Below are 18,551 nucleotides of genomic sequence, written 5' to 3' on the forward strand. Positions count from 1 at the left end.
ATATTAATATTAATAATAAGCACATAAATAAATAAATAACAACAAGGAGATGCTGATGCATGCTTTTATCACAAGTCGCATAGACTACTGTAATGCCCTGCTTACTGGTCTTCCCCCAAAAATATTTTGGCTCTTCAATTAATATTCAGCTGCATGTGTCCTGACAAAGACCAGAAGGCACTCCCCTTATGTTTCAGGATCAATTTTAAAGTTCTTTTACTTGTTTATAAATGCCGTAATGGTTCTGGAGCTTCTTATCTTTTACCTTACAAACCCTGGTGGACCCTGAGATCCTCTGCCACTGGTCTTTTAACCCTTCCTAAAGTCAGGACACATACCCACAGGGAGGCATCTTTTCAATATTACAGCCTGGAACAACCTACCAGAGGACCTCAGGGCTGCAGAGAACATTCATGTTTTAAAGAGCAAGCTCAAAACTCACCTTTTTAATTTGGCTTTTACTTAGTATTTATTATTTTAGTGTGGATATTTAATTTATTTTTTGTAACCTGGTTCCTTTTAGGGACATTTTATTTCATTTTAATATATTTTATATTTTATTAATAATACTTTTGTTTTTATCATACCTCTTATTAATTCTTTTTAGTTTTTAACATGTTTACTGTTTTTATGTATTTGATTATTTTTGCATATTTTCCAGTGTTTTGGCTGGTGCCTGGGTCGCTGTGGTCATAAGTACTACATACAACATCTCCTTCCACTGATGTCCGCTTTCCACGTCTTGCTAGTGTTAAATTGGACACAAATCCTTATAAGGAAGAAGGAGGAAATGGAGGAAGGTAGAGATCGATGGGCCTTAGTGACACACTGAACACATTAGTCATTTAACACTCATCCTGCACAACTTATGCCAAAGTCGTTGCACTTTTCTTTGTCCATCTCATTTGTCATTCTTTTATTTTCTACTGCACTTTCAGTCACAGAAAGTTATGGTTAGGCACTTAAAAATTATGTTATTAATGTCCATGATAGGGTCTACGTTATAAAATACATGGTGAAAAGATCTGCATTAATATGACTTGAATGTTTTTTATATAAATATTTGCTCCCATGTTGCATGAATGCTGCCTAACAGAAAATAAGTCTGTGCATCTATAACCATCTTCCAATGTGCAACCATGGATTGTTACACACTGTTTTGGATTATAAATAATTTCTGGTGGGATTGGTCTGAAACAGTAACACACCATCACTGCCTTTCAGTCCAGACTTCCCTGATTCCAATCAAAGCCAACAATGACCTCAGATCCCCCTGCAACATATAGCTTGATGTTTCAATTCACATGGATTTATAGAGGTACATGCTATTAGGTTAATACTGTATTAAGTAGATCTCTATTTCAAATATCAGTAGGCCCGTAATGCTGTGCAGCCTCTCTCCTCTGTCATTCTGTCTCATCTAAATCCAAGCCATCTGTTACTATCGCTGCTCAAATCTGTGGCATGGTGCCTACATATACGTTAGTCCAGTTATATACTATTACTGACACACACGGACACACACTTCGCAGTAAAGCCAAAGGAGATGAGTGTGAACAGGTGCAGCTCATTCCAGCCTGCTGCCATGTCCTTTGAAAGTAATTGCGTGCTGAATGCTGACACACTCTCGAGTGTTTGTGACAAGATGTAGAAGCTATGTATGGGCAGACTCTAAAGCACTTATTGCTCCATACACACACTCATAGATACACACATATTTGCTGCATAAAGGCAGTTTGAGTCACTGAATTTTCACAGTTTTCCGAAGTCAGCGGAGTCTGTTCTGACATATCGCTAAGTTGACTCACTTAACCATCCATCATTTTCAGACTGTCTATCAGTGTGTGTTTCACAGGCACACACTCACTCCTGCACTTTTTAAGACATAATGTTTCCACTTAGCAAGCACAGCAGTAAGACTTTACAGCAACAAGGAGGAGAAACATCCGTTGAGGACCCTGATGGAAAAAAAAGAGGGCAGTGGTAACAGTCCTGGAGGGGGCAGGGGTCTTTGGCTGTCACATCTATGAAATCATGAGTGACACAAAAGGGCAGGGGGGGTCGCCGTCCCCCAAGCAAAGAAAAATGGGTTATGCAACTTATTATTCATTTCTCTTCTGCCTTATTTCCATTTTCTTTTGTTTCCGGAGCTTGAGAGGACCCAGCACGCACCTGGCACTTCCATGCCAATAAATTCCTGTCTGACCTTCTGCAACTTAAACGTATCTGCAGATGCACTGAGACAGGCAAAACTTACACACACAAAGAGCAGGGCGAGCATAGGGGAAGGAGGTCATTATTCGGGGGGGGGGGGGGGGGGGGGGGGGGGGGTTCCAAGCTGCAGGTGGAACACTAAAGGTTCTGTTGTCTGTGGCCTTCCATGCAATAGTTTCACACATTGTCTAAGTCACATTAATTCATAAATAATAGAGTGCTATTGCAAAAGCATCCTTTACTTGCGGGCTCATTATGAGCACATGATGAAAGCCGCCATACTCCAAACTCTCCATCATGCTATAACTATTAATGTGCATGAGAAGTCACAGGTTTAACCTGAGCATTTTTCAAACAAAAGTTTAGCTCTTACCTTCCTCAGCTGAATTAGGCTGGAAAAACAGACAGAGAGACAGAAAGACACTCCACATCTCCAATACAGAATGACACTGACAGACAGAGAGGAAGGGAGAGAGCATGAAAAAGAGAGAAAGAGGGAGATGGAGTGTGAGTGTGTGACAGAGCAAGAGGTGGGTGGGGGGGGAGAGGGGGAGGAGTCTGTTTGCTCCCTTTCTCTGAGAGCAAGACGGAGGAAGAGACGATGAGGGGGGTGGTGGATGGATGAATGGATAAGGGAAGGAGAAACAATATTTACAGAGCAGCACATACAATGAGTGTGCTGCCATGCAGAGAGCTGAACAAAACAGTGTTGTCACAGAGACAGGACACGAAGACGTCTGAAAGTATGAGTAGAAGAGAGGTACATTTTTAAGACAAAGAGAGTGAAAGCAAGTCAGAGTGGCAGACAGTGAGATGAAAAGATTAACACAAGTTTTTCTGGTCTTTAAAACAACTGTCTAGACATGTCTAACAACATCCATTCCAGTGTGCTTCTCAAACACCGCCTTGCCGACTGTGGCATCCCTCACATGCTTGGTCACTGCGCTAACTTGCATTTTTCATGCTGTGGCATGTGAAACTGCCCAACTCCTCTCTTTCCTGTTTGTCTTCATTTGGCTCGTTTCTACCTTCATGGAAAATTAAGATAATTCATACACATTTTTGGATGTTTTATATCCTTCATGTGGTTTCCTTCTTTCTAAAAACCCCCTTCTTCCCTCTCTGTCTCTCAGCCACACTCCTTGCCTCTCAGGACAGCTCTCCAGACAGCATGTAGACATGCATTAAAACACACATACATATTACACACAGAGTTGAAAACCCTGTCTGGTCCATGCACGCCCCTTGCTGGTCAGCCTGCAGTACTGCAGGATGTTGATGAGTTTTCATGCTCCAGTTCACTGCGATCACTGAGAACGCTGCAGCCTCTTATGGAGGGATGTGGAGCGTTTGACATAGTTAGATGGCCCCATTCCCAGCCAGGGGCCCTTTCCCAAAGCCATGAGCTGCAAGAGGCTGAGGTACTGAAGTTAAAGACGGGCTGGAAATGCAGAATTACAACTTCTCTGTTGTTCAGCCAGAAGTTGTTTCCTCTTGAACCACGAGTCTGTGTTAAAATTGTGGAATTTTAAGAACAAAATGAATAATTAGACTTCTCGTGCTTTTTCCAGCTGCTTTTGTTTTTCCATTTCCTTCTTATTTTATTTGAATATAGAAAAATAAAATAAACATTTTATGCAAATTTTTTAAATAAATTAAGTAGAAAAGAAATAAAAAATTTTATGTAAGATGTATAAAATTTCAAATGATTGTTTTCCTGTTTTCATTTATATATTGTTTTTTCTCAAGATTAATTTGAATATATTTTGGGGATTTTTATTAAACTATTATTTCATATTATGATATCACATTCCTAATTTAGTCAATTATTATTTCATATATCTATATATCCACATCTTTTGTGTTTATTTCTGTTAATTATTTAGCACATATTATGATTATTATTATGATTATTATTATTATTATTTACTAAAGGATTGTCTTTTTCTTTTATATATATTTTAATTCAATTAAGCATCAACATTCCAATCTTCACTATTTGTTTGTGCATAAAAACAAACAAAGATAGGAAAGGCAAAATTTGTTTTCACCTCTCAAACATTCATGATAATATGTAAAATAACTAGTGGTTAGCTTCACTGTTTTTAACACTGCTAAAAAAAAGAGTTTTGTTGGACATAAATCTGTTATAATTCCACAGAGTGGCAAGATGCATTGAAATGTTCATGATAAAAAAAACTTTTTCATCATGTGGGATTATAGTTTGAGTTCTGCCAAGAGTCTCTTTAAATATGTAAGCTTTCACTTCAACTTTCAGTTAAAGTCAATGCTCATCTGACTGACCTTCTCTTCTGTTTATTTACACAAAAAGCCTTTAAAAGAGCATAATGTATCACACAAATATGAATATTGTGGAAAACATCATTGCAATCACCAAAGCAACAATGCAGAGTGCAAAAAAAATCTGAGTAAATATGAGGGCCAAATAACCAACCATACACCTACAATATATTTACATGTAAAGACAGCCACACACAATAAATAAAAAAAAAGATAAAATCATTAGAAAGTAGTCAAACTGCCAAAGTGCAAACTGCTAAGCTGAAAAAGTGCTTCTTTAACAAGAGTGTGTTAACATTCAGAAGATGCAACAGTACAAACACTAACAAAACCATTAACAGTTAATTAAATTGTGCTACAACAGCCAATCGTGATGCATTAACTTGAGATTCTACAATATATACAGATCATTTCAATTAGAAACAAATACATTTAATTACATTTACTGTGTTAACCACTGAAATAAATACAATTCATTTAGTGTTTTCACGTTGCCATAAAAAAAACACATTTCTTTACACATGAAAACACTGTTTTACAGATTGTTAGACACTGTCTGATTTGATTCCTTTCAAAGAATTTCAAGTACATGATGGACAAATGTATTTTATTGACAACTAGAAACTTTTACACACCTAGCCCACCTTAAGGTTTTTTTCTTTTTGTAATCTAACTGTTCCTACATGCTGTTAACAGCTGTATCATTCGGGTTTTTCTTGCAGTGAAATTCTGAAACCAAAGCAGTAAAGCTTAAGCTTGTGTTTTTTAATAAAAGGGGAAAGCCTTTAAAGAGGCTTTGTTCAGACTTGGCAGTGCCAGACAACATCTCTCTCATCCTCCCATAGACAGTGTATTTAATGCTGGCGCTTTGACGTCAACGCCACTGAATCCAATCAAACACACACATGTTCTGTTGACAGATGTTGTGTAGCAAGATGAGAGGAAGTCTTTTTCATGTGCTCAAAAATATTTATTCTCTGTCTACAATCAGTATTTTTTATGTACCAGAAGGGTAAAGACCATTCTGCAGCACCTCCCTTCGGTGGGGATGCCTCCATCCATGTTTTTCTACCTTGTTAAGACAACATGGTTCACTCCCCCTGGCTTGGAGACATGTTACACAGGCACACAAGATAGTACGTCAGTCTCTTTTTGGGTCAAACAACTCTGTCCAAAACCAGCTTTTCAAGTTTGACCTCAATACATAAAACCCCTTAAAGCCTGTAACCTTTTAACACTGAGGGCAGCTGAAAACTTTATTATATGTTGATCCTCTTATGTGGCACAATGCATGGAGCCAGCACAAAAATGAGAACCTCCTTAAACATTAAGTAGTGGCAGTACAGTAAGGTTCTGCCAGGATTATCACGAATTCTGTCAATTATTAAAGCAATTCTGCCTCGGGAAAGTTTTCAAAGAACAATTTCATTTTTAAAAAGACACACTAAAATTTTCATGTAAACAAACTAAAGCATTTTTTTCTGCATCAGTAAACACTGTTGACCTCTTCCAAACATGTCCTGCTATTCTCCAGTGTTTGTGAGTTATGGTGTGTTATTCTTACAGTGAAACAGATATGTCTGTCTTCCCTCTGTTCTGTATGGATATTCATTCTTTGTGTGGAGGAAAATCCACCATGGGAACATTTTCTTTGGGTGACATGGGTACAGGTTCTTTGTTCTCTGACAGTCCGACGACCACTGCCTCAGGCACTGGGGAGTGAGCTGGTCTGGCAGCGAATCCCTGTGCAATATCATCAAAAGTCCGCCCTTTTGTCTCTGGGACTCGTAGGTAGGTAAAGATGAAGAAAAGGATCAGGAGAACCATAAATATGAGGAAGACGTAAGGGCCACAAAGTTCCTGAGAGAATAAGAAAAAACTGTGAGACAAACTGCAGGTCTTATCATAAAGCTTCATGTAATGATTTTGTGTAGGCTTCAGAGTTACCTCTAGTTTAGGGAATCCCAGCCCCACCAGGAAGTTGGCAGTCCAGTTAGAACAACCAGAAACGGCCATGGCTGCAGGTCGAGGGCCCTGGGAGAAGAGCTCAGCCACAATGAACCAGGGAATGGGACCTGGACCCATCTCAAAACTGGCAACAAAGCTGAACACAGCCACAATAGCCAGATAATTTAGAGACTGGTTGGTCCTCTGCTCAGAGAAAGAGGAAGAAGAGATATGGGTGAGGATAAAGTTTTAGTAACATTAAGTTCACTAACAAAAAAATGCCCACTCACCACTAAAGACAGAGAGACAGTCATGACCAAGGCACTGATGGCCATTCCAGCCAGTCCAATCAAGTGCAATGTCCTTCGTCCTGCTCGCTCAACCAGGAACAGCTGGTGTCCACAGAGTAAAACTAATCAATAAACAATCAATTCACAACATCTAGCTAGATTTAGCTTTCTGTATAAGCACTTACAGAGACGATGGTAAACACAGTGTTGACCACACCAGCACCTATGGTGGCATAGATGGGCTGACTTACTTCGGCAGTTTTAAAAATGCCAGTAGAGTAGTAGAAGACCTGGCAGGGGACACAAACAAAGTGTTGTTATTGTTGGTTACTGCTGATATCTGTTCATGAAAAGGTCATCTATGAAAACAATAAAAATGTGAGATTTCTCGGTTGTTTATTGTTAGTTTGCACATCTAGAAACATGTCAAATCACAGTGATACTTGAGTTTATAATTACATAGCTGAGTGTTATTCTTAGTCAAAAGAATGACATCAGGAGTGAGAGGGTGTTATTATATTCAAATAATACAGACCTATCAAAGAGACCTATCAAAGTTTAAATGCAACAATATAAATGAAAATAAAGATAGAAATATATTTTTTATGGACAAATTACACTCAAATAGAAGTATTTTGTCTGGACCAAGGACAACACTGCATTTCATCACAGAAATCATTTACCATCTGTAAAATATGGTGGTGGTAGTATCATGGTTTGGACTTGTTTTACTGCATCGGAGTCAGGATAAAAATAATGAAAGGATTAAATACTTAAGCCACTTGCAGGTATGTAAATCTGGATTATTCACTATATTCTCTTATTTATGTTTTTTAGCAACATTTTCTTTAAACTGAGTGAAAATATAATAATGTTTTTGGCCACATTAATGTAAAAACACAGAAACTTCTTAAGGGTTCCCTACATTAAAGGACTGACGTAAGTCCAGGGCACCATCTCTATTTTTAATTTGAATTTTTTTTTTAGTTTTGTTCTACACTTGTTCCTAAGGGAAACATCTGGTTCGTTAAAGGCTTAATACGTCATTATGTTCACTTGCACAGTCACACAGTGGATTAATTTGACCCTTTTCTTCATTTGCTACTGAAAACAAGGTTTATTAACAGTGAGATGAAGATTATTGTCTTTAAATTAAATGTTTAATGGAAAACATGCAGCTTTGATTTCACATGACAAGTTTACTGAATTTGAAAATGTTGAACTGTGTTAGCTGTTTGCTGGTAAGTGACACAGGTCATAGTTAATGTGCTTATTAGAGTACAATCAATGTTGTAGCCTAAGGCTGCAGACTCCAGCTGTTATGCTTTGATTACATGGTCTGACAAAACAACTGCTAATGAATTTAGTTAACCTGGTTACATGACCTTATTAGCAAAATATTTATCAAACACTCACCGCTTGATTTGGGCTTTGCACTCAATCTAACAGTGCCTTGAGCAAAGAAGCTTCTCTTGTCATGTACTTGTCAGAAATACTTATATCAGGTAAGTGAAGGCTCCTCTTTAAGTTTAAAGATTGCTCGCTCTATTTATGTAGATTGATATTTTAAGATGTTTACTCACAGCGTTGATGCCAGACAGTTGCTGAGAGAGCTGCAGGATGATAGCGATAACGATTGGCTGGCGATAGTTTGGAGAGCGGAAGAGTTCAAGGACGGTCACTTTCTTCTCCACGGCCATCTTCATCCCTTCCTCCTTCATCTCCTGAATATCATTGTCCACATTTTCTGTGCCACGCAAGCGCACAAGTGCTGCAAGAGGAAGGAGAAAAGTTAAGGGAGTGGATGTATACAGATAATGTTAGCACATATTCATGTAAATATAAAGTGGAGAGGTCCTGAAAAGGTCTTGGAACATCGTGTAACATTATACCATTTTAATAAGTCAAAGGCCATAAGTAAACATACAAAGTAATTCTAAATTCAGTTTCTTTAAAATCTGATTTGCAATCTTGAGTGGGTAATGTGCAAAATGATGTACAACAAACCTTTTCTGGCCTCATCCTCCTTGTTGAGGACAATGAGGAGGTAGCGGGGGCTTTCAGGGCAGAAGGGCAGCATGATGCCTTGCACTATAGCAGGCAGGGCAGTCAGGGCGAGGAGCACAGGCCACAGATGATCTGAACCCAGCAGAGACTCCAGACCAAAGATCTGAACACAAGACACACAAGGAATGAGGTAAATGATGCAGACTTCTTTGGATCATTTAATATTTTGAGAAAAACACAATCAGGTGTAGGTGAGTTGTTCTTTGTGTTAGGAGAGCCTGGGATCTAAGAATTTCACTGGCAATGATTATTGATGTAATTGTTGTGCAATGACAATAAAAAATGAATTAATTCATAATTTAGACATACCTCAGGTTGTTTCTCTTCTAATGAAAGACAACCTTCTGTCATATGACCTTTATACATATATCAATGGAGAGATCTGAATAAATTGTTATTTTTTTTTTACTTATTTTACAAATTATCTGAAAAAAAGTTTGTGTTTTAATAGTTTTGAGAAAAAGCATCGTAAAATTGTGCTTACTTAGAAGCGTCTTTTCAATAGACTTAAAAGAATGAAAGAAAACAAGAATCTAAAGCAATCCTGATCAAGATAAATGAGCAGATAATGATTGATGCATAAAGTACAATTATGAGTATAATTAGATTTCTGTTATAATGTTATTATAATAATATTATAACAGAAATCCATTATAACATACCTGTGCCACCAGGATGCCAATAACAACACCCAGCTGATGCAATGTGCCAAAGGCTCCTCGGAGATTAGTGGGGGAGATCTCACCCAAATACATGGGTGTCAGACCTGTGCACAGACCGCAGAACACACCGATGATCAACCGGCCAATGATGACCATCTCAAAAGATTGACTCAAAGATGACAGTCCCATCAAAGCACCCCCCAGCAGAGCCAAGATGTTAGAAATCATCATGGACTTTCGCCTGGTGATGAGAGACAAGAACACAAGTACCAGGTTAACGAGAGGAAAATCTTGCTGTACTACACATTCCCCACATTCCACTGTGATAACTGGGAGTCAGATGTCATATTTGTCCTAATGTAAAAACAGAATGAAAGATATTTGACATAGAAATTATTTTAATCCTCTAATCTGAGGGTAATGATAATTTTATTAGCATCACTAGTCACATTTTACTCTTAGTGGTCCACTGCAGTGATTGGTCCTGTTATTTTCACCTGCCAAACATGTTGACCATGGTCCCGACAGAGAAGGAACCAATCATGCCTCCCACACTAAAGATGGCCACAGCAAAGCTCCACAGCAAAGTGTTTGTTCCTGGGGTAAAAGGCTCTCCGTACCGGTCCATGGACACATTCTGGAAAAAGTTCCGTAGTTTCTGGGAAATTAAAAAATAAAAGAGTGTGAAGGGATGTAGTTTGAAGTGGTTGCTTTGAAGAAGTATTTCCATCTATAAAAAGATTTAAACACTTCCACATGAGGGCACAGTATAGCTTTTAGAATTACCATAATATACAGAAAAAAGACACATTAAGAAGCTAATTTAGGTCACAATGGCTACAAAGTCTTGGATTCTATGTCATTTTAGCTATCAATGCAACATTATTATCAGAAAATTAATTATATGTTTACATCCCTCATTAGTTCAGCTCCGTCACACACACCTGCTCAGGTGCATTGATGACCCCAGTATTGTAGCCAAACTGCAGTGAGCCAATGGCTGCTGTTGAAACACAGAAGAGGAGGTAAAGGGTCACCTTCTTCTTGGGCTGTTAACAAAAAAAGACAGAAAGTTATAACAGATTACTACAAGAAGCAGATGGAGCTCCTGTACAATCACCCCTCAGTTTAAATGGTGGAGGTAGCCTGTTCCTGGCTACACAAAGCTCTGGTTGTTTACAGTGACAATTACACACAATGAGCCTTTCAACAAATGCTCTCACTCTCTGTTTTCAGATTGCTGGAACAGCAGCTGCAGGCACGCAGTGCTGCTCTGAAAGCAGGTGTTACAACACTGCACAAGCTCCACGATTCGTAGCTCTGAGGTATTTCTTAGATAAGTAGCTAAAGACACCCTGAAAAAATAAATCCTATTATGAATGTTTTCTCCACCTGATTTAAGAATTAAAGTGGGCTTAGCTCATAATTATAAAACACCTGACAATAACTGGTTACACAGGGGGGCCTCTGTGGCTCAGTTTGAATTGTCCAGCAAAGCAGAACTAAACACTAATTTTAATGAAGTTGTGGCTCTAAACATGGTATGAGGAGGCAGTGAGCTAACAACTGGAAATCCCAAATACAAGTTTCATTTTGACTTAACAGCTAACTGAATAACCACACGTCACAAGTCAGATCTTTAAGAACTAATATGGAATATGTTGAGTTTAGTGTTGATACAAAACAGGCTCATTAATGAAAGGAAATAGATTTTAATCATGCAGCTTATTCCATGTGTTATCCACTGCTGCTGATTCAACACTAAATTGACTAATCAGCATAACTCCAGAGATCAAGAAACAAACCTATCAGGCCAAGTACAGAGAGCTCTGTCCTGATTCAAAGTATATGATATCACTATCTGCACTGATAAAGTAAATCAGCCTTTAAATATCATCACAGTCTTTGAAGCATTTTGCTCCTAATAAGAGTAAGAAAGTGCCTCAATATGCAGCACAGACTCCTCAGAAACAAACTGCCTGTTCTTTTTTCTTTTTCTGTTCCGTTCTTGTGGTCAGCACCTCTTTTCGACACCATCTAGAACCAGATGGTCCGATCTGACAACAAAACTAAAGGTACAGTAATAGGCTTTTGGCACTTGATGTATGTGGCTATAAATATGAGTTGCCTAATAATTTATCTTAAAGCACCATGTGGCTTTGACGGAAACAGCGCACAGGAGGAAGTCATGAGTTGCTCAAAATAATGACACAGGATTGATAACGAAAAATACTTGAGCAGTTGTAGCTGATAATCAAGCTACACTGTGTTTCTCAGAGGGTTATCACAGTTATAAAGAATTGAATCTGATGATTTTACAGTGATGTGAGCTCTATCTGACAATATATTGAATGTTTTTTCTCTGTGTGGCACACATTCAATGCTGCACGTACGATAAAGTGTTGGTTAAAGGGGATGTGCAATTACTGGCGTGACAGATGCTAGGTATGAATGACAGAGAAAGTAACAAAAGAAAGAAATAAAAGAACAAGAGATCTTATATTTGAGAATAGTGGTCACATTAAAAAAATGTAGTAATGCATCTTAGAAGATACTAGCTTTGCAAAGTGGCTGCATGTGAGTGTGGGTATATATAAAATAGAAATACTGATTACATCTGCAGGCCCATGCACCTTTAAATCTCCTTCTGTCCAGGCCAACACCTCTAAAGGTGAGGCCAGCTGAGTAAGAGATGATATTTACACCCAGGACCATGTGATGTGATCATACTATATTGGTTTTAGAGGTTGAATCAACATGTTGTGAGGCATATGGTTGCACAGACATGCAGTCATTGTGTCGCATTAATCTTTTTATGGATGTGCCATGTTGGCTTCATGTATAATCAAAAGCCAAGCCCATGACATCGCTCAACATCTGCAGCTGCATTCCTCAATATGAGTGGCTCTATAGCAAAATACACACACCGGATGAAGTTAGTGAGTGTTGTGTTGAGTTGTGTAGCATTATGCAACAAGAAGTAATAAGCAGTAATAATGAGGAATGTAAAACCTAACACAAGGTCTTAAGGTGGTATTTCATTTCTCAGCTTTGAAGCATCCCTCTTTCAGTGATTTCCTATGCTTATTTTTGCAGCCTTTTTTCCCTTTCCCACAGATGAATTAAATAAGGAATATAAATGAATAATTCAGGTTGTATGCAGTTATACTGAGCTTAATGTTAACGCTCAACTTCCACATTCATGTCACCTTCAGTTACTCTGATCATTGCAGATGAAGTAAGAATCTTAAGAAACATCCACGCAAATGAAGCAACTGCTTGTAAATACTTACAGAAACAAGCCACAGGAAAAGGCTTGCGAAGGTGCATGTTCACACAAAGCAGAAAAACCACAAATTAGATTACATGTATATTCAAACAGCCTACTTTTGATTTCAACACTAACTGCCTTCCTTGCATTATCACTACAAGCATGTTGTATTCTTCTGCACTGAAGAGCTGTTATAAACACCATTCCATGTGTCCCATTTGCCCAATCTCTGTTATATCACCCTTCCCCATTCACCCTTTCTATTGAGCATGCAATGAAATGCAGGAAACTACAACACACACAAGTTCAAACTTGCCACCCAACAGTCTCCCAGTCTTACTCTTTTAGTCATGTCCTGAAGAGCTCAGCTCCCATCCAGAGCTCCTGCTCATACCACAGTGGAAAAATACAGAATACAAAACTTGGAGATACGGTTCACATTTCTTCAACATGAATTTCAATTTGACTCGTGACATTTTGTTAAGAGATGGAAAAAATGATTTACCAAAAGTAATAAAAATAAATAAATAAATAAACTGTGTTTTTTTGCTTAAACATCAGTAGGAAATTTTTCTGTTTACCTTGTCGTCCTCCAGTGGCTGCATCTTGATCTTTGCTTAATAGAAGATTTTCAGATGAACTTTACTTGGACACTTGAAACCAGACTGAAGCTTGTGGATCTCTAACTCCTTAAGAACACACTTTTGTGCAAAGAATCAGCAATGAATTCTGAAAACAAGTAAACACAAGAACCATGTTGACAACATTATAATTTTTACTTAAAAAATGTTAGAAGCATCTTTAAGGATCAACATATTCAAATGGTTTCTGAAGTTTACAAAGGCCGCCCATGTCCAATAGGTTTTAACACTAATAACACACCTAAGGGTCTCAGATGCTGCAGAACTGTGGTAAAGGCAGCTGATCCTTTCCAGCACTGAAGCAAACAGCGATCAGTCAAAGCTGAGCCCAAATGACAGAAGACCCCTCCCTTTGCTTCCGTATTCACCCTCCTCTTCTGCTCTCCAAAATTATGCAATTATGAAATGTGGGGCACTCCACTTATTCAAATTAGATTAATGAGCTTCTTCTTCTTTTTGTTTTAATGTTATTATACAGAATAAAACATCTCAGTGGGCTGGAGACAACCTGGTGGGCTACTCTGCAATGTGCCATGGAGCTACAGGTGATGCTGCAGGCTAAACAGAAACATACTTTTTAGATTTAAGCACAGTAAATTACTTGAACTTTAATAGCTTGACCTTAAAAGTAGAATAAATATAAGTCCCTCAAAAACATTTTATTTAGCCTACAGCGATAAACCACATAAAAGAAAAAGTAAACTGTTTACCGTTATGGGGAAATGTTTCAGCCTTATCCAGTGAATCAAACTCATCCGAATCTGTTTGTTCTGAAAAAAGTTAAACCCACCTTCTTATCTGGGAGTTTTTATAGAAAGATGTACACGATCGTCATTACGTATATTTAAATAAAAGCATCAGTTGGGTGCGTAATATTTCCCACTAAAGTGTCGTAATGTCTGTGACAGCAGCGTTGATGCGTTTCCGCTAAATAGATGAAAAAAATGGGGGACGTGCTCGGGTGAACGTACGGAGCAGAGCTGGCTGAATAGACGGTGCCCGTCAAAGGAGTCTCTGTGCAGCTGCTGGTGGCCCGTCCGCCGCCCACCGGGGACGCATGAACAAAAGCAGCGAGCCCAGAGGTCAGATGCAAAGCCTGGTCATGTAGAAATCATGAGACCGGCTCAGTGGGTGGTAAACAAACGCGGTGCTAATTCTTCATCTATTATAATCTTTACAGCCACATAAAGCCCATTCAGGAGTTTAAAAAAACACACTAGGTTGGCTTTAGAGGATTTCTCTCTTTAATTTCTTCTCAGATTTATTCTGAACAGTCTAACTGCTGTCTATGTTAGATGGACAATTAATATAGCCATGATTTAGGCTAATTATTCCTGCTGGCTCTTTTTAAACATCTGTAATGTGTAGCTAAGGGAATAGTAACTAAACAACTGTTGTTGGGAGCAGCTGATTGGACTGGAATAAAAACTTCAAATCCAGACTAGTTGAAGTGATGACATCTGGGTTGTAGGTTAGGAGCAAAATTTAGAGAAAGGAGGAGGAACGTGAAGTAATTTCAACCCTTGATTGTCACTGAGAATGTCTGCTCACATAAAAGTAAATAAAATGGAATAGTTTAGAGTGCTGATGAAAACAGAGTGGCAATATCTGGTATGTAGTATAATCAGTTTCATTAAGACATGGCAGAAGTTTGGACTGCAATGTTTCTCAGGCTCTCAGACTATACAGGCAAAAAACAACTGGATTTTAATATAGTCAATATTATATGGAAAGGTATAATATTTTAAAATATCTATGGGTCTCACGAAAACCAAAGTTAAAACAATATTACAGAACTTGATCTGACAATATCCGAAGAGTTTTAAATAGAGCTGGGGATGACTTCAGAATCAGAAAAAGAATGGGACTTTTTTGCCAAGTAAGTTTGCACATACAAGGAATTTGTCTTGGATTGGTGGTGCAAAAACAATAAAAACATGACAAAAAAAAAAAAAAAAAAAAAACTAACTAAAAAACAAAAAACGTAAACAGAGCACTAACAGTATTTACTGCTGCAGGTGCTCCTGTGTGGTCAAGTCATGGTAAGAGTGTCTCTGGAGTTCAGGGAGGTCAGTCAGTGATTTTTGGAACTGTGTCCAGGATTCTGAGAAATAAACTTAAAATCACATAAAGATATCAGGACTGCAAAAAAAAAAAAATCCAAACATTTTATTCTCATGTACAGAACCATGACTTCATTTTCAGTGTTTACACAAGAACGTATGTTATTTTTCCAAGGCTAAAAATACATGCTAACATATGGAAACTTTATATCTGAAATATTTCATCTTTGTTCCTATCTCTTTAAGCCCCCCTCTCAAAAAGTCCAGTCTATTGTAAATTGGTCAATTGATTGATCCAAAGTAGCAGAGAGCCAGGCAGCGCACTTTGGCATGTGTTACTAGCCTTTAGGCAGAGATTATGCAAGTACGATTTAAATTTATATCATTAAGTTCAAGAAGAAAAGCGTTAACTACAACTGACACAGTTCAAAATTTTCATTTAATTGACACTTTTATCCAAAACAACTTACAACTTACTTTTGGGAGTGACTTTAATGGTGTAAAAGTGTATACTGAGACATGATACAGGGAAGCCAACTGAACAATTTTACCTCCTGAGCAACAGCTGTGCCAAAGACACAGCGCCTTTTCTAGTAAATAAAAACTTTCATGAGCATGAACTCTGGGCTTTGTTACTTTGCAGACAATTTACTGTACATGCACATAAATCTCTTCATCAGGATGAACTAAGAGGGATATTGAAAAATATAATACGATCACTTAAACTGTTTCCTAAACACAGACCTGAAAATAACAGGGAAAATAGCTAAAGTGATACTTCAGCTCCATGTAATAACAAGATTGTAGCGAGTTAAGGTGCTGTTTACTTTAACTCCATTGTGTTTAACTACAGCTGGATTAACTTACTGATTAATCATCTGAGAATTTGTGTTTAAAAAATACTAAAACTGGAAAGAGATGCCATCTTAAGTGTTCTTAAAAAATGATAAAAAAAAAAACAAAATGTCAATATTCTGTCAATTAATTAAGTTATCAAGAACTTCAGTATCAGCATTGCTGTGCAGGTAAAAAAAAGAAAGAAAGAAAGTTGAACATAAACTAAATCAAGTCACATTGTGTCTAAGGTGTGCCTGCCACACATCTCAGTAATATAAGAAGATATGATTTCACATTAACAGCAACCTGAGTAGAGCAGAAGTAAGCATTGATTATGCTGTTTCTACATATAAAAAAAACATCATTACAGGTTCCTTCTTACTTAGGTCACTCTATTTGTAGACTTCTGAAGAATTCGGTTATTTCATCTTGAAACATAAAAGAACCCTCCCACACACAAAATAGGAACTAACAACTACAGAAGCATGCTAGTTCTGATGCAAAATTTATGAAATTACACCCAATCTGTTTTGGCACTTTTGTTGGTTTATGAAAACGAAACAAAATCTTCTCTAATGGTAAAAAAAATATATATAATTAGGTCTTCAAAGAGCAAAACAGAAACACAGAAAGTGTTTGAATAAAGGAAGTAATAAAAATTGCATTCACTCTGCTTCGCGTCATCTCAGAGGACATTACGTTACTCATTTCCTGGAGACTTACCAAACCATCCCTTGCCCAATTTTCATCTTTCACCTTAAACTTCACACTGAGGTTTTAAACATATGATCTGAAGATTTTTAGGCTTTTTGTCTGTAGATGTGGGTCAAGTCCCCATAATGTGATGATGCATCCTGCTGACAGTTTTTAGCTCAAACCCTGTATTTTAATACTCTTGTTTCCTGATTTCCAACTACAACTACTTCAAAAGTCAACTGTACAAATACTGAAAAAGAAAGCTTAAAAACAGAGCTCATATTACAGTCATTGCAAGAGCTCTTTATGGCTGGATGTCCATTTTTAGACTTTATTTTAACCCCTAAAGCCCTAAGGGTTTATTTAAAATCACTGCTTGAAATTGATGCTGTTTCATGATGGAATTAATATTTTGTTTGTTCTTCTTTTATTGGAAAACTCTTCATCTTTCTGGCCCTGCTTCTAATGTATCTTCATTACAAATCTGAAATTGCATCTGTATGTGGTAAATTCCTCACTTCTTCAGTATTTTGTACATAGTATTTCTTTCTTTCTTTCATTTTTTTAAATCTAGAAAACAGTTGCGTTAGCTCTTGGAGTTGGATTGAAACTGAGAGTAGGTAGGGTTGGGGTTTGGAGGACATTTTTATTTATTTATTTTTCTCCTTTATTGTATCTACTGTTTTTAAGTTTTTAAGTGCTATACAAATAAAGTCTGATTATCTGCCAGCTTCTAAATTAAACTAAATTATCTGCCTAATTAAAGTATGTTTGCTCTTAGAAGTTCCTTTAAAGTAGTAGTTGTACTAATCTGAATACTATGCAGTATTGCCACCTTGTGGTACCATCTGTCCTGACTTGTAAGTGATCCTGAGTAATCAATTCCAGGTTTTTTATTTTTGTTTATTTCTCCTCCCTTCTTCCCCCTTTGCAAAAAAATGGAGCTCTTTGTACGGCGTCGACATTGTGTCGGCTAGTCCAGTTTGTAGATGTTCAGAGTCCATTGACATTAAAGGGGTATAACATCCGTCTTTATGTCAAAATACATGGTTCCACATTAACGTTAAGTTACAGATAATAACTATTACATGATACGGTGCTCTTATGTTCATTATATCCTTCCCATTTCCTCCAGTATTTATTGAATTGCTACATTCTAAGGTTCAATGTTAATTTCTCCATTTTGTATATTTCCGCTACTATTTCCCTCCATTCCCTTTTTGACTGGGGGTTTTTACATCAGCCATTTCCTTGTAACAGTTTTTTTTACCAGCTCCCAACAATATATTAACTAAGTATCGGTCACTGGAGAAAATGGTTGTAGGAATATTTCCCAAGTAAATAATACAGAGATTGTATTTCAATTGAAGATTGAAGTAGTCTGTTGATTGGTTCTTAAGTGTTTGTAGGCAAGAGTATATTTTAACAACCAGTTTTGCTTTAATCTTAGATTTGTATGCATCAGTTAGCAGGGTGGTTAGGTTTTACTTTCATCCCTAGGTTTTCACATTCTTGTTAAAATATGATCTACTTTGAAGATATCGGAAAAGTCCTGCTTTTCC

At 37.5% G+C, this 18,551-nt stretch overlaps 2 protein-coding genes across 3 annotated transcripts in view; both read right to left on the bottom strand.

Annotated features, from left to right (window-relative positions):
* ephb6 (eph receptor B6) overlaps window positions 1-2,693 on the bottom strand; it is a 50,040-nt gene extending 47,347 nt beyond the window's left edge. The window contains exon 1 of one of the 2 annotated variants that reach the window (XM_041988679.1): window positions 2,588-2,693. In XM_041988679.1, coding sequence (XP_041844613.1) covers window positions 2,588-2,693 — 106 coding nt within the window. The remainder of the gene's footprint in view (window positions 1-2,587) is intronic. The other variant, XM_041988680.1, reaches the window with a different exon arrangement.
* Window positions 2,694-6,001: 3,308 nt separating this feature from the next.
* Window positions 6,002-14,343, bottom strand: slc2a3b (solute carrier family 2 member 3b). Its single transcript, XM_041989010.1, has 11 exons — window positions 14,104-14,343; window positions 13,334-13,481; window positions 10,426-10,530; window positions 9,979-10,139; window positions 9,482-9,722; window positions 8,760-8,922; window positions 8,336-8,523; window positions 6,938-7,042; window positions 6,753-6,854; window positions 6,463-6,666; window positions 6,002-6,375 (listed from the first exon to the last, which is right to left on the bottom strand). Exons 2-11 carry the CDS (start codon window positions 13,355-13,357, stop codon window positions 6,124-6,126), a joined length of 1,545 nt encoding a protein of 514 aa, XP_041844944.1. The 5' UTR covers window positions 13,358-13,481; window positions 14,104-14,343; the 3' UTR covers window positions 6,002-6,123.
* Between the last annotated feature and the right edge of the window lie 4,208 nt (window positions 14,344-18,551).

The sequence above is a fragment of the Melanotaenia boesemani genome, chromosome 6 (assembly GCF_017639745.1).
Source record: "Melanotaenia boesemani isolate fMelBoe1 chromosome 6, fMelBoe1.pri, whole genome shotgun sequence".
Lineage (NCBI taxonomy): Eukaryota > Metazoa > Chordata > Actinopteri > Atheriniformes > Melanotaeniidae > Melanotaenia > Melanotaenia boesemani.